The sequence below is a fragment of the Caloenas nicobarica genome, chromosome Z (assembly GCF_036013445.1).
Source record: "Caloenas nicobarica isolate bCalNic1 chromosome Z, bCalNic1.hap1, whole genome shotgun sequence".
Taxonomy (NCBI): domain Eukaryota; kingdom Metazoa; phylum Chordata; class Aves; order Columbiformes; family Columbidae; genus Caloenas; species Caloenas nicobarica.
Genome location: NC_088284.1, coordinates 19,945,383 through 19,972,874, shown reverse-complemented (window position 1 = coordinate 19,972,874; position 27,492 = coordinate 19,945,383). Strand labels below are relative to the sequence as shown.

Genomic DNA, 27,492 nt, shown 5'->3' with positions numbered 1-27,492 from the left:
CTCCAGGCTGAAGAACCTACTGAAATGGCAGAAATTAAAGTGCTGTATTTGGTGAACGTGTTGTACAAGGGACAGTGTGTCACAACAGCACACAATACAAGGTCAGAAATGTGAAGTATCACCTACACTGTCTTTGTGGATATGAAGACGTGTTATGAACTGAGCACAGCTTCTTTTCAGGCAATGCATAAATGCAAGCTTTGGGATAAAGCACCCACGCTTGAAAGCTTTGATAAATCTGGGACACAAAACCACTACCATAAATTTCATTAGAATCTTTGAAGTTCTCAACTTCAGATTAATGCAGGTATGTTTGAATTTACTAGAGAATTTTCACCCTAAGTAGCGACGTACTACTTGCATTTTTAGGCAATTACAATTATCAGGATTTGAAATATTATAACAGATGTGAGCAATTCCTCCTTTTTCATTTAACAAAACCAATACGAACTGTACTGACACCAGTATCTATTTAACCATGTATTAAGGTGCACTAAATTGTAAACAATATAAAAGTGAAAGAGGAGAATCAAGGTTTTTTTGCACACAGCTATAACTTTACATTCGTGCCTTGGAATTTCTAAAGGACTAAAAAAGAGTAATTGTAAACAACAAATCTGATACAAACTGCAAAAGCTTGCCATGCAGTGTGGCCAGCCTGTGTCACAAAACTGCCTGCACCTCTGCAAGAAATGTTGATATAACACATAATATACATATCAACCTACTAACACTGACTGTGGAATATATTAATTTCAGTATAGGAATTACAAACATTTCACAGGATGACGGATAGTGACTCACTCTTGCAATTCAATTAAACTCACAAAAGCAGTCTGACAAGGTGTGAAGAATAACTGAGTGTCCTGCCACCCACACTGGGGTTTCAGCCTCAAAACGACCTCCTTTCCTGTACCCATTGCCACTGCAGCTGAATTCATACAGACACCTACTTGATGCTGCATATTAATGATGCATATTAAATGGTATCGCATAGATAAGTACTCCACTGTTTTCACTGCAAACCCACACTCAGGGACGGCTCCTTGTTTTTACCATATATTTTCTGCTGGCCAACTTGTTGCTTCAGGAGAGTTTGCTGGATTTAGATTACTAGCCTCATCTCTTGGTTAATTAGAATATCTGTTTATCTGTCGTATCTGTTTACTTCTTAGTTTGTTAATTTTTTTTTTAAATTTGAATGTGGATTAAAAGTTCGTGAAATGCTGCCCTCACCTCTCTGAAACTGAAATAATTTAATAAGGTCCTGACTCAAATGTTTCTGCCACAGAGAACCCATTGTAGTGGTGGATGACAGCAAAAACGCAGGTGCTCACTTAAACCACAGCAAATTCCAGGCATTATGCAGTGTGTGATTACAGTGTCATTTGGACGTGATAAACTAAAAAGCATTAGGTGAAATGAAAGAAAGTGACGCAACAGAAATTGCCTGTTCCTATTCAACACAAACTCCAAGACCTGAAGGTGAGAGGGGACAAATGAAACTGCAAATTATTTTTAAAAATGCTGTGTCCCAGTAACATGATGGTAACTGTGGAAACAAACCTTTATATGGAAAAGTGTCTTTAAGGGAGATAGATAATAATCAAAACAAGCCTGCTTCATTTGAACGAAAATACACATTTTTTTCTCTCCACCATTTCTTGAGGGTGGTAGCACAGCAGTGGGTATGAGCAGTACTTGCATTATAGGACCAGGAAGAACATCGGACCTGGAAAATAAAGGATATTCTGGCAAAAGACCTTTTCTGTTGGCTATTGCAGGGTTAGAACAAATTCTGCATTTGTATTTGAAGCCTTTACCCATTTTTGTAGTCCAACTAATTTAAAGAAAGAAATAAAATGAAGATGGAATTGATTTTCAGGGCCTCTTCCCTCTGTCTCATGTCTGGTAACCTGAAATACTGGGAGCAAGACCTAAGTTTGAAAAGTTGTGCTAATCTAACGCCTGCTTCGTCACCATCCCTGGATGGGTGTCCATTCCTGTGACCAGCCTGTATAAAAACAAAACGACCACGACCTCCAGTCAAACGTGGCAGGCTTTGTTAAAAGAGCGACTGTGCACGAATATGGGCTTTATTAAACCTGGTCTGATTTAACCAAACACAACCCCCTGTGCTCTGTGCAGAGGAGACGGTGGAAGCGTCAGGAAGACGGGAGATGTTTCTGGCTGAGGGTCTATGACACTCCTGGCCTGCAGAATCATAGAATGTCCTGAGTTGGAAGGGACCCACAAGGATCATCGAGTCCAACTCCTGTCCCTGCATCTGACAACCCCACAGCTCACACCGTGTGTCTGAGGACGTTGTCCAGTCTCTTCTTGAACACCGCCAGGCTTGGGGCCGTGATGAAGGCTGGGCTGATGTCACCCATGGTGATGGTCTTCCCTGTGTAGCACCGATGAGCTAACGGCTTTGCACAGGTGAGCTGCGAGCATCAGGGCTGCCATTAAAGTTCGTATTTGTTGAAAATCCCGGTGGCGTGCTTTCCAGAAGCAGCCGTGCCAGCCCCGTCCTAACCAGATTTAGCAGCGGCCGCCTCCGCCTCTCTGGGAGAGGCTATGGCCGTGGTAGCAGCAGCAACAGCACCAGACAGCCCCGTTTAAAGGCACATCTGGTGAAAAGAGCAAGTTTTTTTGTCGGCTTTTCTGCTAACGGCCCGCAGTGTGACCGGGGGAAGCCGCGCACCCGCGGCAGCCCCAGGCCTGGCGTTGCTGTCAGCTGCCCGGTTAAAAGGGCTTTTTGAAAACCCTGTGTTGATTTTCACGTTCTCGGTTGTCTCTCGCACCCCACCCCGGCAGCAAGGGAATGCCCGTCTCCTGCCTAAAAGCCACCTGCGGAGAGACAGGGGGCGACCCTCGCTCGGGACCCTCGCCTTGCTGAGGCGGCTCGGGAGGAAACACCGGCCGTTCTCACACGCGCCGCGCCGCCCGGGCCTCCTCAGGCCCCGGGGAGCAGAGCCAAGCAGAGGCGGCACGGCGCGGCCCTCCCGCCGCCCTCCGGGAGCGCGGCCGCCGCGCCCCGCACGGGAACCGCCGCGGGATCGATGTCTCGGCGCTCGGCAGGCGGCGGCCGCCATGGCGCTGAGCGGGGTGCGGGTGCTGGAGCTGGCCGGGCTGGCGCCGGCGCCGCTCTGCGGCATGATCCTCGCCGACTTCGGCGCCCGGGTGGTGCGGGTGGACCGGACGCCCCGCTCCGCCGTGGCCACCGACGTGCAAGGCCGCGGCAAGCGCTCCCTGGCGCTCGATCTCAAGCGGCCCGCGGGGGCGGCGGCGCTGAGGAGGCTGTGCCGCGGGGCGGACGTGCTCATCGAGCCCTTCCGCCACGGTGAGGCGGCGGCGGGCAGCGCGCTCGGCGGGCAGCGGGGCCGGGGGCCCCGGGAGCCCCGGGAGCCCCGGGGTCGGGCCGTGGAGGTGCGAGCGGGAGGCCGGGTGAGGGCGCGGGGCTGAGGGCACTCCGGTGACTCCGTGACCTCTGGAACGCGTGGCGGGAAGGGAAGAGCTGCTGGGGGGTTGTGACTGAGGGAAAAACGCCGTGGGAAGGAGCGGGATTTGTGAAGTGCAAGAGACCCGCAACCCCGCAGGGAAGAGGCCGGGGAAGGTGCTCGGCCAGGGCCTTGTCCCGCCGACCGGAACACTGAGCAAGAAGCTCTGGGTGGCACCGGAGGTGTCTGAGCTGAGGAGTCGTGCAGGAGCTTGAGCACCAGCGCCACAGGCTCGGGGAAGAGTGGCTGGAGAGCTGCCCGGCACAGCGGGGTCTGGGGGTGCTGACTGGCAGCCCACTGAACATGGGCCAGCAGTGTGCCCAGGTGGCCAAAAAGGCCAACAGCATCCTGGCTTGTATCAGGAATAGTGTGGCCAGCAGGACAAGGGAAGTACTTGCAGGCTGAACCTCAAATCCTGTGTTCAGTTTTGGGCCTCTCATCATATGACAGACGTTGAAGTACTAGAGAGAATGCAGAGGAGGACCACAAATCTGGTGAGGGGCCTGGAGCACAAGTCTGATGAGGAGCGGTGAGGGAACTGGGGCTGTTCAGCCTGGAGAAAAGGAGGCTGAGGGGAGACCTGATCGCTGTCTGCAACTGCCTGAAAGGAGGGTGTAGCATGGAGGGTGTTGGTCTCTTCTGCCAAGTAGCAAGTGACAGGAAAGAGGAAATGGCCTCAAGTTGTGCCAGGGAAGGTTTACATTTGATATTGGGAAAAATTTTTTCATGGAAAGGGTTGTCAGGCATTGGAACAGGCTGCCCAGGGAAGTGGTGGAGTCACCATCCCTGGAGGTGTTTAAAAGGCATTTAGACGAGGTTCTTAGGGACATGGTTTAGTACTAGAGTTACATTATGGTTGGACTTTGTGATCTTAAGGATCTCTTCCAACTGAAATGACTCTATGATTCTGTGATCAGGCCTGCAGTGATTTCCAGGCCTGCTGATGCAGTTCAACTCACATTTGTAAGGTTAGCAAAGAATCATAGCATCATTTAGGTTGGAAAAGAGCTTTGAGATTGTCAGGTCCAACTGTAACGTGGGTAGGACGTAGCAGATAGTGCCTAAGTCTCAGAGCTTATGATTCCTCTGAAGACAGCAGATCTAACATGCTGTCTTCTTTCATAAACCACACACAGACACTCATCCAATGATCATGCATGGGCTGTCTCGGTGTCCCTGCTGTTCCTTGAGAATGCTGTTCTGTTATGAAGAGTATCCATCTAGTTGAAGACGTCTCTGCTCCTTGCAGGGGGCTTGGCCCAGATAACTCGTAAAGGTCCCGTCCAGCCCCAAGCTATTCTGTGGTTCTATGGTCATGCTTCGGTGAGAAGCTAGCTGAATTGTTTTGAGGTTTTTGTGGTCAGTTTAGAAATAGGAGGTCTTGTCACACATCATAAACAGGCTTACATATCCTGCGTCACAGATAATGCTTTTCATTCTGAAAACAGTGTTTTATGGTTGTGATGTTTTTTACCTTAAGAATTTTTTTGTTTGTTCCTCAGAAGCTGTGCAAAGAAAATCAAGGCATTGAATTCCACTTTTCATTGTAGTTAGATTCCTATTTTCTAGTGGGATTTTTTTTTTCTTCTAGTGGAAATTTCTGGGTTTTTTGGTTTTATAGGCACTTTTTTTTAATCTGGAAATGCAAGTGATTTTGTAACTAGACATTATGTTTTATGGGCCTATAACTTAACTGGGCAAATCTGCTATCCAACATGAAGCTGATGTGAACCAATGAGAAGATAAGGGCTCAAGAGGCAGTAGAGTTTCTTTCAACACATGGGTACCGTTGACCTTCTGACAGTGACTTTGTGACACGAGGGGTTATTTGGCACCCAGTTCTCACTTGTGCTTTTGAAAATCTTGCTCTTTACCAAATTTCGCTTCTTCCTCCCTGGCGTTAATCACTTACCACTACCTAGTAAGTAATATAATAGAAAGAGATCTTGAGGAATATGAAGATTTAGTAGTATTATGGACTAGTCTGTGAAACAAGTTGCACTAATAAGACTCTGGAGCAGAATAGGCATTGAAGTTATGTTATTCCTTCCATTCCAAAATGTGTCTCCCTTTAGTGCCAGTATACGTTATAGATCATAGTCTAACCAAGCTGCACTGAGCCCATAATCTATAATGTAATTGCAACTTCAATTTGCTTCTTTAGAAACCACTATAATTACAAGATCAATATTTTAGTCTTGATTACTGCAAACCCATGCTGACCAAACCTACATGTCATTGATTTCTAAAAGTTCCTTTTCTCTGCATTACAAAAGAACACATTTTCTTTCGTGCAATTGTTGCAAATCATTTGTGGAATAGCGTAAGAGTTTGCTCTTTCTCTCTCTCTCTCTCACTCTCTCACTTTTTTTTTTTCTACAAGCTTTTGGTAGCTTTCTCACTTATTCAACGGTACAGAGATTATAGCAAGCTGTCTGGCAATCTTTCGGGGAAGTAAAACAGGAAGAGAAGCTGAAAAAAAAGAAGAGACCCTAAAGCTTGATTTCCACTTAATTGGCTTGTATTGAAAATATATAGAGTATGTTGGTAATGTATAACATAACATTCTGGCTGTTCACATTGTGACATGGATACTGAATTAGAATGTATTACTTCATAAATTGCAATTTGGTCCTGTTGTTTTTGTGTAATTTAACCTTGAACCATGTATATTTTGAGTCTTATTAAAAATAAATGTGAGTTAGGATTCGTGCCTTTGTCTTTTTAAGGTGTCATGGAAAAACTTGGGCTTGGTCCAGAGGTACTTCTGCAGGAGAATCCCAGACTCATCTATGCTAGGCTTACTGGATTTGGCCAGACAGGAAAATATGCCAGCTCTGCAGGTCATGACATCAATTATTTGGCTTTATCAGGTAGGCTGTAAAATTTCCTGTCAAATAAGGTTTTTTATCCCTCTTAAATCAAGACTCAAGTATTTTTTGAAAGGTTATTTGCAGATAGCTCAGATTACCTGGGCTGCAGTCTGATAGAGCAGCCGAGCAGACCTGAAGTGTCTCTGTCGGTGAAAGTAGGGTTTTGTTCTCGTGCTGTGTGCTTCTCCCTGCTCCTTCCTCTCCAGTCAGCTCTGGTACTTGCTTAACCCCTCTATAAGCTCCCTCACAAGTCAAAAACTGGCCAGGAGAAACTAGGATGTTTTTCTGCCAGGTTATTGAGGTGAAACCGTTCATTAAGGGATCAAAAAACATAAAGAGTCAGCACAAGAAAGGAGGAAACATGCACTGGTTCGTTTTGGCAGCAGCAGTGGGCTGTTTGGCTGCATCAGCACGTCTTCTCAAGCTGTACGGTGTTTTCCTTCCTTTGTGCTATTTTATCTGAATAAAGTTTTTCTCTTTGAAGAGAGAACTGAAGTTTTAATGCATTTTTGTCTTTCTTCAGAGCTTCTCTCTTGGAAAATCTGTTTGTGTCTAATCCCCAAATGGCTCAGATTATGTTGCGTGTTTGTCAGCAGCTTTTTTTGAGCAAAGAAAACTAGGCAGCCTAAACGGTTTGAGCTCTTGTGCTTTTCTGCTGTAAATATCCCTTCATTGATACCAAACAAAAGGAAAGCAGGCTTAAAATAAAGTGGCAATGCTATATTTCCTTAAAGTGTTGTAGACAGTATGCTAGTTTTAAGTATTGTGTTTCTGCAAGTACACAGTAACAAACAGCGATTACCCAGCTCTGGTGATCGCAGCCAGAGTGTCAGGCATGGCCCCATCTATTGCTGTTCATGCTGCTGCTGTCTTTGCTGCTACTCCAAGCCTGTGAGGGAGGAGAGGAAGTGGCCCGAACTTGTTGGCTTCCAACTGGATAAAGCTTTTCTTTTAGCCCCAGCAAAAGGCTTGAGCAGAAGCACCACAAATGTGATAATCCAGTATCACCTACTGTGAGGAGATGTGTGGTGGAATTAAGTTCCTTCAGGGATGGGTTCAGGCTTCTCTCATTATATAAGATTGTCAGAGAATAAAAGAAGGTAAAGAAAGGATGCCTTGTTTGAAATGCTTTTGACTTCATGTCCAGATGATTTCAAAGTATTCTAATACTTTTAATTGTTGTTAATGTAGGGAAAGAGTCAGTACAGAAACAGAACAGTCCATCGCTACCTTAGATTGTAGTGTGTTCTGTTTACAAAAAGCAAGTGTTTTTTTTCTCTGGAGCTGATTTATTCACTAGTATTTTGCTTAGTGCTATCTTCCTAAAGTTAAATAATTTTGCTTGAAATTTCACAAGTTTTTCTGCCTGTTTAAAGGAAAAATAACAACGTCTTTGGAACGTATCATTTCTCAGAGATCTCATATCCTGAGTATTTTCCTGATGAGCTTTGGCCTTCTTCAACTAAAACCTGGCTTGCATTCAAAACTGCAAATATAAGTTAATATGTTAATCTGCTGATGGCTGTGATGACCTTTAGACTGTTAAACTGAGATGTTAGCTGGCGACAGGGCTTTATGCTTGAACTACAGGCTATGGAAACTTCTTTATACTGTGCACTCAGTTGCTTGCACTTAGGAAGTGCATTAGATCATTAGCTAATTAAACAATGCATCAGAATCACGCGGTTCTCAGGAAATTTTAACCCTACATGGTGCAAGTCTCAGACTTTAGACTACAGGCACAGGAGAGACATGATCATACTGCAGTTTCTTGCTTGGCCAAAGAGAATTACTATGAAGGAACTACAAAGAGTAAGGCGATAGTAAAGAAGTTGTTCAGGATGGCAGAGAAATGCTAGCAGATTCAAAGCCCTGCCTGAAGTAAACTCACTAAACTTTTGCTCTGTTCCTTTTAATTTCTGCATATTTTCTGGCATAAACATAGGTTCCCTGTGCCTATGTTACATGCAGTCAGAGGTCACTTTTCTGTGTTATTCACCCGTTCCTCTTGTACACAACTCTTTTTTTTTTTTTCTTTCCAGAGGTAGTTGAAATGGGAGGATAAGATGGAAGTGCAGTTGTTGATGTGAAATCCTTCGTTATGATTATTAATTCATGGGTTCTGTGCACAGAAAACTGTACATCTGCATTTTTACTTTAAAAGATTCAGAGAAGAAAAATGTATCAAAGTTGCTTTGAGACATGTTCATAATGCTTAGTGAATTCCTAGGGGGGAGGTTCTGTGCATGTACAAAGTACTAATGTAGAATTGTTGCACACAAGGGTTTTTTTGGACGAAATTTTCTCCCTATGTAGCCAAATTTTCAATGGTTTATCTGTGAGACTTTTATTAATCTCTTAAATAAAATGGATCTTCACTCATATGATTTCAAATATTCTAGTCTTTTGTGAACTAAAGAGTAACTATCTGCTAAGACACAACTAAGTAGAGACAGAAAACTGTTGGTAAAAGTTTCCTTTATCCGTTGTTTACTTACATAGATGGAAAAGGATGAAATGTGAATTGTAGAAATGTGTAAATGAATGTTTATAATTAATTTTATACTTATGTTTGGGTTTTTTTGCTCTACTGTCAGGTGTGCTGTCAAAGCTGGGTAGAAAAGACGAAAATCCTTATGCACCATTAAATCTTCTGGCTGATTTTGCTGGTGGAGGTGTCATGTGTGCAATGGGCATTGTTTCAGCCCTTTATGAACGTACCATATCTGGTAAAGGGCAGGTCATTGATGCAAGTATGGTAAGTTTGGTCTCACGGAAGGTGTGGTTTCTTAGGTTTGCTTGTTTGGGTTTTTTCTTACTCTAAGTCTGTGAAAGGGAGGAAATTGGAGCAATTTGTAAGGTTTAAAATTGGGAACTTGGGGAAAAAGAAAGTAAGTAATCTCATTAAATGGCTATTCCTTTACCTGCAAGCAGTTTTCACATATTACTGTTGCCATAACATCCTTATGACATGGAAGACATACTGTGGCTTTCCCTCTGTGCCATGCCCTGTCTTTCCTTTTACCCATCTGCCTTCTTCACAAAATACTAGCTGTATATAATTGATGAGTAAGTTTGGTGTGTAGAGATAGGGTGTGTAATAAACAATTAACATCACGCACAAAAGCAAATGTCGATCCTAATAAAATAAAGAATTGCTTTAGCTTTATCCAGGATACATCTGCTTATGAATTTGTGGCAAGTCATGTCTTATTAGAAGCACTGTTCCCTTGAATAATTACACTGCTGTGGATTATTGCCAAGAAACCAATTTCAAACACTTTGCGTTAATGTGCCATAAAATAAATGAAAGCCTAAATTAGCTTAATAATGATCACTATGGAATTTTTCACTGCAAGGCCACCCACTTACACACAGAGTAAGAATACATATTTACATTTTATTCCTGGAACCCGTATTAGCTGCTAGTGTTTTTTCTCTGTCTCTCCCTTTTTCTGTTTTTATTTTTAAAGAGCATTGTGATTAAAATTTGACCTTTGAGGTGTTGCAAAGGCTATGATTTGGACTTGTAAATGTAAATTGAAAAAAATTATATTAATTGAAAAAATCTTTGAAGAGGTCTTGAAGATAGAATAGCAAGAGATGTTTGCTATCTTGACTTGAGTAAGTTTTTGACAAATTCACATGACATTCTCAAAAGCAGGCCACAGCATTATGGCCTAGATGAAAATTCTATGGGATCACTGCAAAACCATTCTAATGTTTTTACCCCGGTGATAATTATTAGTAGTTGATTGTCAAAATGAAAAACATATCAACTGGAGTTCCACAGACATCTGTCTATTTTTTTTTTCTTTAGTGTTTTCTCCAATCAGCTGAATGATGAATGAGTGACTGTGTTTAGTAAATTTACAGATGATACGCATGTGAGAAGAACTACAAGTATGTTAGACTTTCGGATTAGAATTGAAAATGACCTTTTCAAATTGGAGAAATGACCTGAAAAAAATTTGCTGACATTCATGGAGACCACTGCTCTATGGTTCTTTTACACAGAAACAATTAGTTGCACAAATGCAGTGTGAGAACAATTGGCTAAAGTACAATCCTGGGGGTTTGTAGTAGTCACAAGCTGAACATGAGTCAACAATAACATGCTATTGTAAAGCACACACACACACTGTATTAGGACATACGAACAGGAAATAGAGCTAGCAAAGTTTCTGAAGTAATTCTTCTAATCTAGCCAACATTTATAAAGCCTTAGGAAAATACCGTTTCTGATGCTGGCCATCATCTTTCCAAAAAAAAGGCCAACTTGAGGAAGTCTGAGAAACAAGATGAAAATGAGTGTAAGTCTTAAAACGTGATCTACAAAGGAAAATTGAAGGAGTTTGTATACTTGTAAATCTATGGGGAATTATGACAAGTCTCCAAATATTTAAAAATATATTTCTTGTAGTTTGGAGTATTACCTTATTTTCACTACTGCTACTTGAAGGCATTAAAGAATTTCTTACGAGAATAATCAGTGAAAGTCCACTTATGTCCTAATGAGATCTCTGGCTCATAGGGAATGGAATGTGTTGTGGGCTTTTGTCTTTTGTGGGTTTTTTTATGGCCTCAAAACTTACATATTTCAATTTTTTCTTGTCTCATTGTAACTGTGGAATTTACAGTTCCCTGGTGATGTTCCTAGTGTCCTGTGAAATGAATGGAATATTGTCTAGTGTCACTGGATGTACTCTACCTGGCATTTTATTATGTTCCTTCCACTTGAACAGACGTTCACTGAGACAGCTGATGAAAAACATATATTCGTCATCAACAGAGGCTGGATAGTTATGGGTGTCATGGCATGTTGGAGAATATGGGCAGGTATCTACAGAATTTTTCACCTCCAATGGTTTGGAACTACACTCCTGAAAAACTGCAGGACCCTGATGAAGTGACAGAATATTTAAAAAGAAAATGCTGTGGCTGTTCCGAAGAGGCACAACTTATCTAGTGAACACTGCTCGATATTGTGCAGCACCCTCAAGGGGAAGAGAGGGAAAACAGACAGACAGGCGCTGCGGTTACTCCCACCCTTGTGCCAGGCATCGCAGCTACTCCAACCCTGGTTACAGCCGTTGCAGCTAAACCAGAGAACCAGCCCGTGTCTGTATCGGTTGCCCCTATACAGAAGATGAAATACACCAGAAAAATCAGTTCACTTGTTGAGGGGTGAAGATGAACCAGGGTCATCAGAAGAACGAGAGGAAAAGGCAGAACCAGAGACAATTGCCCAATCTCTATCCTTGAATGAGCTGTGAGATATGCAAAAAGATTTCAGCCAGCATCCAGCTGAGCACATTATTGGTCTGATGCTGGGATAACTGGGCCGGTAGCTTTGAATTAGAGGGTAGGGAGGCCAAGGAGCTGAGATCCTTGTCTAGGGAAGGGAGCATTGACAAGACGATTGGGAAAAAGACACAAGCCCTGAGCCTCTGGAGGCAACTTCTGTCAGGCATGAATGCAAGGTACCCCTTCAAGGAAGATGTTACTGATCATCCAGGCAAGTGGACCACCATGGAGAAGAGGTATCCAGTACCAGAGGGAATTAGCCGTGCTGGAGGTGATTTATAGTGATCTGACTAACGAGCAGTTACCCACAGATCAAGATGGAGCCCAATGCACACAACCCATGTGGTGGGCGGAAGTTTCTGTGGAGTGGACCATTGTCCTGTGCCAGCTCATTGGCAGTAACGTCCTAGAAAAAAGGTGAGGGACAAATGGTGGATGAATTGGCTGGCCAACTCTGGCAATACAAAGGAAGTCTCCCTTCGTTGTGATGGGTCTTTGTCTTGGCCATAGAGAAACTGCCAGCCATGTTATCTGAGAAACTCTCCTCAGAGTTCCAGCAATTCAAGGACAAGCGCTGTTCCCCACTTGTATGAATCAGTATCTCAACTGTTAGGAGTAAGCATTCCTTGGCTCAAGAGAGAGGATATGGAGGGTGCACACCATGAGGCACCCTGTGGTTTTACCTGTGTGACCACAGAGAGGGCATGAGGAAGTGGGATGGAAAATATACCTCAACCTTAGAGGCATGGATATGTGAGTTACAAGGAAAAACAATCACAAAAGGGGACTTTTCCAGGAAAAATGACACTCCCATTTCCAGCGAAGCAGTTCCTCAGACAGATCAGAAGGGCTGATCTTACTTTTGGTCCTCCTGAAGGGACAAGCAAGTAACAAATACTGTGACCAGGACTGGAGACATCTTGCCTTCAGCCAGGTGGAGGAGAGGGACAGCCAGGTTTATTGGACTGTGTGGATTTGGTGGCCTGGCATGTCAGACCCACAAGATTACAAAGCTCTAGTGGACGCTGGTGCACAATGTACCCTAATTCCATCAAACTGTAAGGGGGAAGAATTCATCAGTATTTCTGGAGTGACTGAGGGATCCCAGCCGTTGACTGTTGTAGAAGCTGACGTGAGCCTAACTGAGAAGGACTGGCAGAAGCACCCTGTTGTGACTGGCTCAGATGCTCCATGCATCTGTGGCATAGCCTGCCTCAGGAGAGGGTATTTTAAGGAGCCAAAAGGGTGCTGGTACTGATGGGCTTTTGACATAGCAGCTGTGGAGACAGAGGACATTAAACAGCTGTCTACCTTACCTGGTCTCTTGGACGATGCTCCTGTTGCAGGATTGCTGAGGGTCAAAGAATAGCAGGTGCCAGTTGCTACCATGATGGTGCACCAACAGCAGTATTGCACCAACGGAGACTCTCTGATCCCTTAAAGAGTCCCAGATGGCCAGTGCAGCAGTCCAATGGAGAGTGGAAACTAACAGTAGGCTATTGTGGCCTGAATGAAGTCACGTCGATGTTAAGTGCTGCTGTGCTAGACATGCTGGAATTGCAGTGAGTGAGCAAGCAGCCATGTGGTCCCATTTGCCAGCTAGGGCTAAACCGTGACAGCCTGGTCTGAATTGATTCATGTTAGTTGCTGTCCCTTCACATTGACTCTGTAGGGGTCAAAGGCATCTTACAGTGAGCCTGATAGTTCCCATGTGCTGAGTAGGATGTGGAGTGGACACTGAAAAGTGATATGATAGGCACAATTGTACATCTGCAATCTTGCACCACACGAGAATAGAGGCATGTGAGGCAGGCCATGCTTTAAATTCACTCCAAATGATAGGCATCCGACCAGACATGACTGACTCTTTGTGAAAAGACAGCAACGGGAGAACGTGGTGGTAATGATCACTTGCATAACAGTCTCATGGCAAGAGTATTTAGCTATCCAACAGAAGACTGGGGTTCCAGGGTTTTCTCAGCCTGGAGGTATTCAAAACCAAAACTCGCACATCCTAGAGGCATTTGTCAGTCACAAGGATGAAAATTAGGTTGGCGTGGTAGAGTTTTACTTTGAACTCCTTCACACTGCAGAAGGAAGAGAGTAACTGTGGAGCAGACTGATCACCAAGTGATGTGGCGCCTCTGGGTTCTTGTCCGTGCTTCAGAGACTGCTGGTGCTTTAGTGTGAGGCAGCCATTAAGTGAAACGCGTAACTTACTGTAATCATTCTTCAATTAGGCTTAAGTGGAGTCTCCCCATGTTGTCCTTTTCATGTTTTAAAAGAAAGTGGCCACATTAGCATGTGTGTAGTGTTATTTGAGCATGCCTTTGGAGGTTTGGTGCAGATGTTAGAGCTATTTTACTTGTCTCTGAATTTTTGTGGGCCTCAGGCAGGAGGTAGCCATCCATTTGCCCAGCTAGGGGTATTTCTAAAGTCCCTGTACCAGTCCAAAACAGATATGCTATTTTATTTTGAGAGTTTCCCATGTAGGTAGCACTGTACCTAGATATGGTAAGTAGTTCCATCAGCACCACAATCTAAGTTGCAGTTAGAGCTTATTCTGGTATTATCTACATGTATTATTATCCTTACTTTAAATGGGGTTTTTTGTGTATTTTTTTGCTCATATGAGCAACGCAAGATCAGATCATTAGTAAAGCAAATACTATTTTGATAACCTTGCAATCATTTTGCAAACATGTAGATGAAGATACACAGTGTTTTCTCCTATGAAAGTGCTTTAATTGACATTAACATATGACAAGTAGGGAAGAAGTATTCTTGTCCTTGTGACAGGTACTTGACTAAGATGCCAAGTTACACACATTAAATGAAGAAGCCTTCATGACTGCATATGTAAAAGATATGCACGTTTTAAATTCTTTCTTAGAAAGGTAGGAACTAATAGGTCTTTCCACATGAAAATCGGAGCCTTTTCTTTTGGTATGAGCACTGTGCTTTTCTCTCTAGGCAAAATTAGGTTAATTTTACATGGCTGAAAATGCATGAATCAAAATGATACAGCTCAGTTTTTCTCTGATCCACTGGGCTGTTTCTCGCCACAAACTGTTGGTACCTCGTCTTCTCTTACTGTTTTTCTAATGGAGCTGGAAGAAAATGGATTTTTCTGGTGAGCAAAACTGTAGGATGTGATTTTTTCTTGGAAAGACTGGTACAAGCTTGATTATTTCTGAAAGGCTGAACAAATTGAATTTTCATGTAGTTGTACTCCACGTAGCCAAAATTTTAAGGAGCAAGTTGCAACAGGATTAATCATGTTTTCTAGTGCTGTATTCATCAGACACTTGCTTATTTAGAGATTCCCTTGCTATATCTATGTACCTGTCAGTGATGAGAGTGGGAGAATAATTTTTGTTTTAACTTAGTGATAGAGATGAGCTTCCCGGTTCCCATGGTATAAGAGAGCTCTAACCTTTGATTTCCTTCCATTTTTTTTCTAAAAATAGCAGTATTACTATAATCAGTCAATTCAAAGAAGTTCATGTTGAGATAAAAACTTGATACTTACTGGACTGCTATAGGCATCTTGATTTCCAGAGTATTAGAAGGCTTGATGACTGTCAGATACTTAATGTTCTATAGAGCTGAGAAGCTTGTTCTATCACCTAAAATTGCTTTGATTCTCTATGTGAACTCCTAATGATTATAAAATTGCTAAACTAGGAAACTTTGTGCATTGGAAGTGTCTTATCCATTTGAAGCTGCATTATTACATTCATGGTCCTTCTTATTCTCTAATTCTAGATGATTTCACAAATGTAATATAAACAGTAATTGAAAATTTTAAGAAATTAAGCTGCTTACCAGAGATTTTGCCATTAAAAATGTTAACAAAGGACAGAACTGGTATTAGTTTTTTGCTGGTTTATTTTATGTAGAATTAAGGTAACATGCCAACTAATTTACTGAAGCTGTTACTTTTTCCTGTAAATATTCAAGGTAGAAGGAGTAGCATACCTGAGTTCTTTCCTGTGGAAATCACAAAATCTGGGACTTTGGAACAGACCTCGAGGTGAGAACCTGCTAGATAGTGGCGCACCTTTTTATGAAACCTACAAGACCTCCGATGGAAAATTCATGGCTGTTGGTGCCATTGAGCCTCAATTCTATGAACAGTTAATAAAGGGTAAGTAGCTTGGAGCAGTTGTTTCGTATCAGCAAAGCATGACAGAATGAATTATTCAATGCTTGATTTTTATTCGTGACATTGGTTATGTTGATTTATTTGTAAAAGCCAAACACTAACTGAAACTATTTGGGTAGCAGTGTAGAGTTTAGTTGACTTTTTCCTTCTAGCAATTTATTACTTTTTTTTCATCTCTTCTTTACTTTAGCCTCTGAAGCTATACTTAAACTACATATTTTATTCCGGAGTTACGGTAATGGTAGTCTCTGATGTGGCTCGAGCACTAAAGAACTACTTTCAGAAACCACTTTTTCAAGGGATTGTGAATATGCTTGAAAAAGGAGACCTAATTCTTTGGTATTGCAAATAAAATTTCAGTAATTTCTGCTATATGTATTTTTAAGTAAACTATTTAGACTGTTTCAGAAATGAGTGTTCATTTGAAGTAGTTCATAATATTGCTTGATAGAGCGGAATTTTTCTAGAAGAAAAGTCAGCTTTATAAATTAATTTCCACCACACAATTTCAGAGTGCTTTTAGTGTTGAGCTATGGATATGATTTTTATACGTGACTGAAGACTTTAAATATGAGTATAAAATGTGATTTATCTGTTTGAGAAATTAGAATATGTCATGCAAAATAATTGTGTGAAATTAAAATAGAAATTTGCAGGTGCCTCTTTACCTTTGAACTGTTTGTTCTTCAAGCTTTTGATCAGATATGCTCTTAGCTTCTTACTGGTTATTTAATTTAAAAATAATTTATTCTCTTGTGCTTCTTCGGTAGATTACTATGCTCTTCATACAGCATTTATGAAAATACAAAACATTCACAAAATAATTTATCTATTTCCATTATGCTGAATATGTAGCATATAAAAAGCCCTCAATCTAATTTTCATTTTGTTTGATGGGTAGAAGGAGTAGCAAAAAAGGATATACCTGAAGTGGACGTACCCAGCGTTATGTGAACCACTTTTGTATGTGCATGACTTACACGTGGTAAATCTTTGCTGAGTGAGGGTGGCAGTGGAGGAGTTTCTTATTCTTGTTCAGTTTCTCCCCACTGGTTATTCCTTGAATTGCAGCATGGATACCTGTACTGGTTTTGTCTGAGATAGAGTTAAAATTATTCATAATAGCTTGTTGGGGGTTATGGTTTGGATTTGTACTGAAATTAGTGTTGACAATATACTGGTGTTTTTGTTACTGCTGAGCAGTGCCTACTTAGCATTGAGGACTTTTCTGCTTCTCACCCTGCCCTACCAGCAAGTGGGCTGTGGGTGCACAAGAAGCCAGGAGGGGACACAGCTGGGACAGCTGACCCCAGCTGACCAAAGGTATATTCCATACTATATGACGTCATGCTCAGCTATAAAACTGGGGGTCAGGTTGACAGGGAGCCACTGCTTGGGGACTAGCCGGGCATCAGTTGGTTGATGGTGAGTGATTGTTTTCATTTGCATCACTTGTCTTTTATGGGTTTCCTCTCTGTTATTACTTTTATTCCCTCTTTTCCTTACCTTTTTTTTTTTCTTTGTTTGTAATTACTGAACTGTTCTTATCTCAGCCCATGAGATTCTTTCTCACTTTTAGCATTCCAATTCTCCCCACATCCCACCAGCGGGAGAGTGGTGAATGAGTGGCTGTGTGGTGCTTGGTTGCTGACTGGGGTCGAACCAAAATAATACCTGTAAGAACAGACAATTACTGTCAGCTTAGCACTGATCGGCTGTGTTGTGCTAATAAGATCATAATCGGTGCCAGGGTCTGCACTTCAGGAGTTTTTGAAATTCAGGAGCATGGTAGGATGAAATGAAGGCATGAGGTTATAAGGTGGGCTATGCCATTGTTGAGCAGAATCCTGAAGAGAGATCTTGTTCTGTACACTTTGCCTTCATTCTCTTGCAGCCTGCGTTGCTCCTACAGAAAGTTCTTGGACATCTGTGGCTGTAAGTGGCTGCTTCTCTGTGTAACTTGAAAAGGGTCGTGAAATCGCCTAGAATATCCAAATTGGTACGTGCTGATACATGAAACGCACAAGGCAGGCTCCCAGACTGCCTCAGGGACATGTCCAGTATTATGTGCTGCCCCCAGATCAGATGTTGAGTTTGGAAGAGCCATGTTCCTGGCTGAAGAAGCTGGTACTTTGTCCCTCATTGTCCTGAGAATAACTTGTTTGCGAACTTCAGGTCTAAGCTACTCAATCTTGAAAAATGAAGTATAGTTGATTATTCCACACTTAGCAGTTCTTTGAAATGTTATTCTCATCCAGTCCCTGCGATTTTTTTGCTTGCAAGAGACGGAGTTGGAGAACAAAAATAAATGTAAAACTGTATCAAAGTAAAATGTAAGCCCGTGCTCTGGAAGTTATGGAATTTGGAATTCCAGTATATGTCTTCATGGAGAACGCGTGTATGAAAGATGAAGGCAAAAAGAATAAAGCTCCTTACTCACATACCCATATGTCTGGCTTAAATTGATCAAACACAGGGCTGCATTATTCATGGCTGCTGTATTCTCCTCCAGAGATTAGGTTGAATAGCACTTGCTTTTAAGCTACAGGAGTGGGATGGAATCTATATTTGTTCAAAAAGAAAACAAATTCTGTAATAGAGTCTGGTCTTGTTTGTTGCTCTTCTTCTCAGTGAACCTTTGCTGGACACTCCAGCCTTCCTGTATTGGTCATTGCTGCAGGGCAGAGTCAGGCTTTTATCTCTCAACCAGACAGACGGCTTATCTGGAAAGAAGACTGTGGTGGATGAATCCAGTGGTCAGGAAGTATAGTATGATCACTGACCCGTCTCTGTCTTACTAAGGTAACTCTGCACTGAGGAAAATGCTAAAATTCTCTGTTTTCCTCTTAGTTGTTTCTCAGAGCATAAAGTTGCAGCAGCAAATATGAATCCATCTGCCTACATGGGGGCATCCACATTGGACAACTTTATTTTAATGTGTGAAAGTGTTCCTTATGCTTACAATGCACAGAAACGGCTTGATTTTAACAGCTGTAGTTAAAAAATAGTTATTCCAGCAATAAAAAAATGATGTTTTGTTCATAAGTAGACAACAAGTGCAATCAGAGCTGTGTCTGTGTTTCAGTCTGTTTCTGTCATATTTTAAAAATCCAACATACAGACTGCAGTCTTTTAAGGAAATTTTGCTTTTTGCATTCAGTTGTATTACCATCTTTGCTTGTTTACGGTAAATTTTTCTTTTATTTTGTAAAAGTATGTTGTTTAAAGTATCAGACCAAACTCAAGATTTTTTCACAACATTGCATTTAAAATAAGTAGTCTGTCTTCATTGTATTTTAGGTGCGTGTTAGGAATTGTTCAGATTTTCGCATAGGAAATGTTTATTACCTTCAGTAGTTATGGTTTCAAGCTTTCTGAAGCAATAGTGTACTAAATTAGAACAGCAGATCCTTCTTCCGGCTTAGGGATTTTTTCCTTTCTGGGATATCTACTGTAGAAATTCATTTTAGAATTAAAGCCTTTGAATGTTATGGGGAAGAAAAAGCTGGTTGTGAGAATTGTGTTGCCCTTTCCCAAAGTGAGGAGCTTTGGCTTAGGCTGAGTCGTCTGTTCAGGCATTAATTACCTACTTTGTAGTAGTTTTAAAATTGTATGTTCCGGTTACAATTTCCATAATTTTATTTCATGCTTTTTTGCCATAATTTTGTTCAGTTCTGCTGGTGAACACCTTGATGCTGTTCCAGATAAAATATATTCAAAAGCCACTTTGTCTCTCTGACCATATTCGGAGAGTAGGTTACTCTTGCCACTCCTCTGTAAAGAGAACACAAGGATGTGGGTGTTGCAGATGTAAGAGTTGGAGATTTAAAGATTGCAGACTTCAGAAAGGATCATGGTTTCTGAACCATGTGTTACTGCTCACAGAACTCTGGTTAGCAGAAGTGAAACTAATTTCCTTTTGGTTTTGGTTCACTTCAGTGTTTTCCTGCAGAGTTAGGAACCCAGTGCTGGACCAGAGTGCAGTCAATGACATGGTGGGAAAAGTTCTTCAGGGGTCTACAGAGGTAGACTAGCTAAGTTTGAGAAGGTACAGCATCTTAATTTGAGAAGATTGTTTGCTTTGTAGATCGTACTTGGCAGGGAAAATTAAATTTCTGCTTACCACAAATTTATGAATTAAAAAAAAAGTTATATGAGAAACTGAAGCTATATATCATGTATCGTATGGAAAGTCTGATGTAAGAAACATGTCCTACTAATATTAGGCCTCAATGGTTTGATTAAAAGAGACAGAATGTCTTCCAACTGACCTTTAAATTGCTTCGGCAGGTTTCTCTTGACTTTTAGCAGTATATGCTTAGTATTGCTGTAGCCAGGCTACAAGAGGCCTGCAGAACATATTAAATTTTGTATATCAGGTGAGATGGAAAGGTCTGGTCCTGCATTACCATGTGGTGTAAACTTGGTTACATAAGGTGAACTTACATTAATGTAAAAAGCACTAACAGTCACTAAAGTTCTGAGCATGTATTTGATAGTACTCTTGTCGTACTACTTTGATACTGCTACATTGTGTGACTTGTATTTAAAAATAAGGAAAAATAAATAGGAAGCGCTTGAAAAATGTATTTTACGTCATTATGAAGGATTTCCATAGGACACTCCATTTAGTGATTGTAAAGTATTGGGTACTGTATTAAAAAATCTGTTAATGTACTGAATTCAGTGTAACATTGTTATTAAGATGTTCAAAGTGGATGAACAGTTTGATTTGAATTTATTTATCATTATAAGCCTTAGCATTGTACAAGTACGGTAGAGAGCCTTGTTCTTTCTACACCAAAACATTTACAGTTCTGGTAATTAAATATGTAAACTTGGACTACAGATGTGGATGCATTCGCAGTGATGCTCTGGTAGTACTCTGGATCTGCTCAACCTTTTGCTGAACTATCATTTTCTAAAAAAATTATTTAGTGTCAGAAACTTTGAGCAGAGAAAAAACTTTACATAATTACTTTAATGAAAATTCACTGCTGTCTTGGAATAAAGTTCAATTCCCTTTCAGAGTGAGAATGAATTATATTTAGAGAGAGAGAGCAATGGCATACACCTTATGGCTGTGGTTTGGGCCAAAATTAAGGATTCCCATACCAGATGGTTCTGTTCAGTCATGCTGTAGCAACATAATTTCAAAATTACTGTGCTATGAACATAAAACTTTAAAAAGAAAATTAGCAAGTTAAAACAATAAAATCTTCTACAAAGTTCTGCTACGGATCCTAAATAACCTTTTAAAATAGTATGGCTGCAATACTGTAAGGAGCTGTTTACTTCCAACATGCCAAAGCAACTTTGCTGATTTATCTAATGAATTTTTCTGTTTGCTCTCTTGAAATAGGTGCCTATTGTCTAAGAAGTTCTGTAGAAATAGAGATTTCAATTTTTTTGCATTAATAAATGTCATGCAGATACGTGTCAGTAAAGCTATAGCACTTAAAGGAGACTTACTTCAAGCTACGTCATTATAAATAGGCTTAGTTTTTCATTTTTCAAAAAATCATTGTTTCAAAGCTGTACTAGGCTAGGTTACCGAGCTTTTCTAAACAAAAATCCCTAAATGAAAATTTGAACAAAAAAACTTGGAAACAAATTGTGATGGCTTTACCAGATGTGTAAAAGATACTTTGCTTTTGATTATGTTGGGTGAAATCTGTCATCCTGTGGTATCCCAGACAATTCTGCGCTGTGTAATTGTTTCCTTGTTGACTCAGTCACTCCTGCTGTGATTCTGTTCGTCTGCACCACAAATGGTTCGCACAAGCTGGAAAATGAGATGCTGTGGTGCTTAAATGCCATCGTTTCATGCTATTTAAAGTTGAAGTCTTCAGTGGTCAATGGAAAATGAGCATGTTATATTAAATTCCAGGTTCTGCATATTGTTCTATTTTGCTAGAGCGTGCATAGTGAGGTTCAGCCAACTTTCCATCTGGCACGATCTTCAAATATAATTGTGTAATGGGGTAATGGTACAGCTCTGTTCATGTCGGACTGGCTACTAGAATCCAAACCATAATTAATAAGCAAATAAATGCTTATGGAACAATGTTTCCAGTTGACAAGACTTCGTGCTTTGAGACAGAATCTCTGACAGTGTGTTGCTACTTAGCTTTAGTTATTGTGGGAGGTAAAGTTGCCTCACTTCCTAGTTCTTAAGTAAACTGTATAGCACCATTCATCTTCAGTATTATACTTCGAAAATTAATAATAAAATTCATTGTGAAAGCATTGTTGGCTTCTATTTGCTTATGGGTGCTCAACCAGTATAAGTAATTTTTTTTAGGATGATATGAATGGTTATGAAGACTAGATTGTAAGTTTAGTGATTTAAGGTGCACGTGACTTGGTAACTCAACAAGGACTGATGTTTACCTGATAGCAATCCTGGTATATGTAGGAATCTCTGATAAGATGTGACAATGCTTATTGTGTCTTTGACTGTGTTGATTTTCTGCTAAACATGGACAATCACAAGGCTGTATTTCTGAGTCTAGAGATGATCTTCAAGGTCGCTTCCAACCCAAACCATTCCATGATTCTGTAATTCTATGATTCTGTGATTCTATGATATGTTTACCCCTCTTAGTGATAAGGAAGATATAGAATTAGAAGACAGAGAAAGTTTTTTCTGCCTATCTACAGCTAAAGATTAGAGGAGTTCTGTGTAAATTTTACCTGCAAACAGGTATCTAGTAGCCAAGCCTGTTAACAGTTGCAAGTCAAATAATAAATCTAATATCAGATATCCAAAGATATAATAAATTAGTTTGCAGAACTACACATTTTTTCTGCATTTTACACATTGTTTTCTAAGCAAGTCCCTTTTTTTGTTGTTTGTGAAGCATTATGATGATAGTTGTTCTCTAGACTTTCTAATTTGTCAAATTAATTCTGTTCTTATCCGTGCTTTTTCTGAACTTTTCCTGCTATGGTCATGCTCCTGAAGCTCAAGATGTGACTGTTTGAACAGCCTTCAATATACTACTTCTGAATTGTATTTGATATTATAGACTCTCTAGCTCTGTTTGTACTATCTCCATTTTGGAAGTGTGGTTTAATTGCCTTTTGTCTTTCTTGTTTCTTACATCCTTTTTTGAGATAAACTCTACAAGAAGCAATAACAATCCTTGCATCTCCTTGAAGTAGGAGAGTGGAAGGGTAGGGATTGCAGAAGGCGGAATCCTTGAGAACAGAAACAGAGATGGGAAACAGTGTGCGCAGGAGAGATGTAAACTTCCTGATGAGAGGGAAGGTGGTGCTTAGTTAAGGGAAGGACCTAGGGTTTGCCAGGTTTAGAAAGTTTCCAGTACAAAGCCTGTGTGTCCATCTTCTGCTCTTGTGTCTCAGAAGGGTTATGTGTATTGCATACCTAGGTAGTCTGTGTAACTGATCTTCTGGGAAGAAGTAAGTGGAAGGGCTATGGGTTTCATTTTTCCGTAAGAACAGCAGCGGAGAGCTGGAAATGGGGAAGTGTGCTGAAGAGGGTAGAGCGGCAAACACTGCTGGAGTCCATTTGGATTGGGGAAATCGAGAAGCAGGTCAGTTACCCTGGAGGCACCTGCAGCTGAGCTACCTCACGCACATCGAGCCTGGGTATATCCATCCACACCATCGTCTCATCTCTGACATAGAAATAACCCAATTGTGTTGGGCACACTGCTGAGCATTCAGCTCTGGCAGATGTGCTGCCTTCTATGAGACAAGTGTATTGCTGTAGTCCAAGACCCGTTCAGCAGACTTTCATGTTGCTACTGCCAGGTAGAGAGCACAATAAATACTATAGAAAATGTTTGCAGGACAAAATGTTATCTGTAGGCAGCTGCTACTCTTATGAAGTGTTTACACAAATGAGTGATTATTATGTGTACTTAGTTAAAAGGCTGTAGCTGATGCGGTTTAGTCTAATTGAAGTAATAGAACATTTTATTCTTCCCTCCCCCTCAGTCATAAATATCATAATAATGCTTGAAGTGACTTTTAGTTAGTATGCTCTGCTGCTGGACTGCCTGGGAAATATTAGCTTCTTGAGGAACACACTTAGTTGTGGGCAGCACTTTTCTTTATCTCAGTTATACTACAGTTAAACTTTGCTTTTCTCCTTTCAGGTCTTAGGCTAGATTCACATGAACTCCCCAGTCAGTTGAGTTTCTCTGACTGGCCCGAAATGAAGAAAAAATTTGCATCCATATTTGCACAGAAGACACAAGCTGAGTGGTGCAGCATATTTGATGGTACCGATGCCTGTGTGACCCCTGTTTTGTCCTTTGATGATGTTGCCTCACATCAGCATAACAAACAAAGAAGTTCTTTTATCAAAAATGATCAGGAAGAGATAAGTCCTAGACCTGCTCCTCTTCTATCAAGGACCCCTGCTGTTCCGTCGTGTAAAAGAGATCCTTTTATAGGAGAACACACAGAAGAGATACTTCTAGAATATGGATTTACTAAGCAAGAGATTACTAAACTTTATTCTGACAAAGTAATAGAATTCGGTAAACCAAAAGCTAATTTATAATCTGTAACTATGCAGATCAGACAAATTTCAGGATGATACAATAAGTTTTGATGCATTAAAATTGAATTATATGACAAATAAATGTATGCATGATATAGTATTTAAATATTTTTTAATTACTGAAGTTTTAAATTTAATTGAAACAGTTGGGAGTTGTATATTTGTGTACCTGGATGGTCTACAAGCTAGAATAATACCAAAATTGTGTTCTGAAGGTCTACATAGTTTCCTTAATAAGCAGCCGTAAATCGTCAAAATGTTTCTTTAAATATCATGTCCTCTGAAATGTTTGTTTCTTTTAATTCTTAGTTACACCATTGCTTTGCAATGTACACTGTAATTATACGAAGGCAATACTTTTCATAAAATATAGTTATATTCTTCCTAAACAAGTGGTTCTGTTGTTTACTGATAGATTAGAAGGGATTTTTTCTCTCTCTTATCATATTAATTCATTTTCCTTTTCATGCCAAAGCAATGACAGAAATAATGCTATTTTCTTACATGCTGCTGTAGAGTTATTATCATAAAGTAATTATATTTAATAGCCTGACTACATTTTCCTAATGCAGTCTCCTGATTATATTACATTTGGAATTTCAGTTTGCCTAGAAAATAATTTCAGAATGAAATCTGTTATTTTAAAATAGCTGCCAAGTATTAATCCTTTCCTCTCTTTTTGGAAGAATGGTAGGCAACTTAGCTGCCCAGGTTTTAAACAACGGCTATTCCATGGTGGGTTTCATTTCCTTCAAAATTAAACTATCATTTGTAACAGTCACCTTCTAAGAAAAAAAAAAAAAAAACAACCCAAACCAAACCAACCAACCAAACAAAAAACCAAAACCAACCAACCAACCAAACAAAAAACCAAAAAAAACCCCACAACCTTTTAAAAAGAGTTAGTTATATGGCCTTAATACAATTTTCTTTAGTCTAGCATGTCAGGAATCATGATATGAGGGCTTGGGTTTTTTGATAATTTTGTCAGTGTTTATCTTACTGAAGGTTAGTTTGTTGCTTACAAAGACTTACAAAGCTGACATATACTTTAGTTGATTTTACATGTGTTGTGCCAAAATGTCAGCATTATTACTATAAAAAAAGCCTTTAACATTCTACTACATAAATACCTGCCTGGAAGCAAGAATTATCTAGTAGGTCCTACAAATTAGGTGAACAGTTGGCAAAAACATCTTAAGTTTACAACTGATAATAACTCTAATGTAAATTTCTGAATATAGTACACCTTTACAGACAGATTTGACGATTTGCTTTGTCCCAGATGCATCTGGTGATGTGGAGAACAATAAATGTTGTCAAGTGTAATCTCCAGTGCACCTAAGTTTTGAACCAAAAATCACTGAAGTTAATTTTAAAACTCACATTCATGTCAGGGGTTAACCCCAGGGGTCTGTACTGGGCCCAGTACTGTTTAGTATCTTCATCAATGACACAGTGGGATCGAGTGCACCCTCAGCAAGTTTGCAGATGACACCAAGCTGAGTGGTGCAGTTGACACTCCTGAGGGATGGGATGCCATCCAGAGGGACCTGGACAAGTTTGGGAAGTGGGTCCATGTGAACCTCATGAGGTTCAACAAGGCCAAGTGCAAGGTCCTGCACCTGGATCAGGGCAACCCCAGTACCAATACAGGCTGGGGGATGAAAGGATTGAGAGCTGCCCTGCAGAGAAGGACTTGGGGGTGCTGGTGGATGAAAGATTGGACACGAGCTGGCAATGTGCACTCACAGCCCAGGAGGCCAATCGTGTCTTGAGCTGCATCAAAAGCAGCGTGTCCAGCAGGTGGAGGGAGGTGGTTCTGCCCCTCTGCTCCGCTCTGGTGAGACCCCACCTGGAGTCCTGTGTCCAGCTCTGGAGCCCTCAGTACAGGAAAGACATGGACCTGCTGGAGAGGGGCCAGAGGAGCCACAGAAATGATGAGAGGGCTGGAACAGCTCTGCTGTGAGGACAGGCTGAGAGAGTTGGGGCTGTTCAGCCTGGAGAAGAGAAGGCGCCGGGGAGATCTTATTGCGGCCTGTCAGTACTTGGAGGACGCTTGTAAGAAAGATGGGGACAGACTTTTTAGTAGGGCCTATAGCAACAGGACAAGGGGCAATGGTTTTAAACTAAAAGAGGGGAGATTCAGTCTAGATATATGGAAGAAATTTTTTTACAATGAGAGTGCTAAAATACTGGCCCAGGTTGCCCAGAGAGGTGGCAGATTTCCCATTCCTGCAGACATTCAAGGCCAGGCTGGATGGGGCTCTGAGCAACTCGATCTAGCTGAAGATGTCCCTGCTCACTGCAGGGGGATTGGACTAGATGACTTTTAAAGGTCCCTTCCAACACAAACCAATCTGTGATTCTATGATTCAGCATATGTTGGATCAGCTGGCTCACTCAGGTGGCCAAACTGAAAAGTACAGTTTTGGTATGTCACTCCAGATTCTTTCAAGAACTCCTCTTGGCAGGTAAGACTGTTTAAAAAAACCCTGAGTGATCCTGATATCCTTCGTTTTTCAGAAATGAAGAAAATAATCAGTTTTATTGGGGGGGCACACAGCAGCTGCAAAAATTTTTCCCTAGATTTCTGTCTAGCTTTTTGTCTGCCACTAACACTCTAGAGCAATACGTAGGTTCACTTATCTTCATTAAATGGACTGAAATTTTTTTTGTAGGTATATATTACAGATTCTTTCCCCCATTCAGTCAACAGGAAATTGTCACTCTGACTGGTTCTCATGTTTTTTGAATGGAAAAATGAGGACTCTAGATTCTTCGTATCACCTCTTACAGCAACAAGAGGAATAGCTTTGTGTCAGGCTAATCCTGCTCCTTGCCTATGTGATGTATATTCCTGTTTTATGTGTATTTCATGCTTAAACAGTAGTTCTTCAGTTGTGGACGGTTGGGGGTTTTAAAGACGCCCAAGAGCTCAAATCTGCTAATGTTAAGACACACTTCCCCGCCCCCTTCCTTGCATAACTTGTGATCGCAGAGCCATGAAAGTATGTGAGTTCCTCCCCCAGCACAGACCGATCCCTCCCGGCATATGATCTGGGCTCCATGTCAGCCGGGGCAGGCAGGACCGACCCACCAGAG

The 27,492-nt window shown here is 41.1% G+C and overlaps 1 protein-coding gene across 1 annotated transcript; it reads left to right on the top strand.

Moving 5' to 3' along the window:
• Positions 1 to 3,074: 3,074 nt before the first annotated feature.
• Positions 3,075 to 25,650, top strand: AMACR (alpha-methylacyl-CoA racemase). Its single transcript, XM_065656611.1, has 5 exons — positions 3,075 to 3,346; positions 6,233 to 6,376; positions 8,974 to 9,134; positions 15,647 to 15,833; positions 23,978 to 25,650. The coding sequence occupies exons 1-5, from the start codon at positions 3,097 to 3,099 to the stop codon at positions 24,385 to 24,387; spliced, it is 1,152 nt and encodes a 383-aa protein (XP_065512683.1). The 5' UTR covers positions 3,075 to 3,096; the 3' UTR covers positions 24,388 to 25,650.
• The last annotated feature ends 1,842 nt before the right edge of the window (positions 25,651 to 27,492 follow it).

What these genes read in the sequence shown, in the direction of transcription:
- AMACR (XM_065656611.1), top strand. Translation starts at nt 3,097, where the DNA reads ATGGCGCTGAGCGGGGTGCGGGTGCTGGAGCTGGCCGGGCTGGCGCCG. An exon ending in CAATTATTTGGCTTTATCAG is followed by an intron (nt 6,377 to 8,973) that starts GTAGGCTGTAAA and finishes CTCTACTGTCAG; the next exon opens with GTGTGCTGTCAAAGCTGGGT. An exon ending in AGGTCATTGATGCAAGTATG is followed by an intron (nt 9,135 to 15,646) that starts GTAAGTTTGGTC and finishes TAAATATTCAAG; the next exon opens with GTAGAAGGAGTAGCATACCT.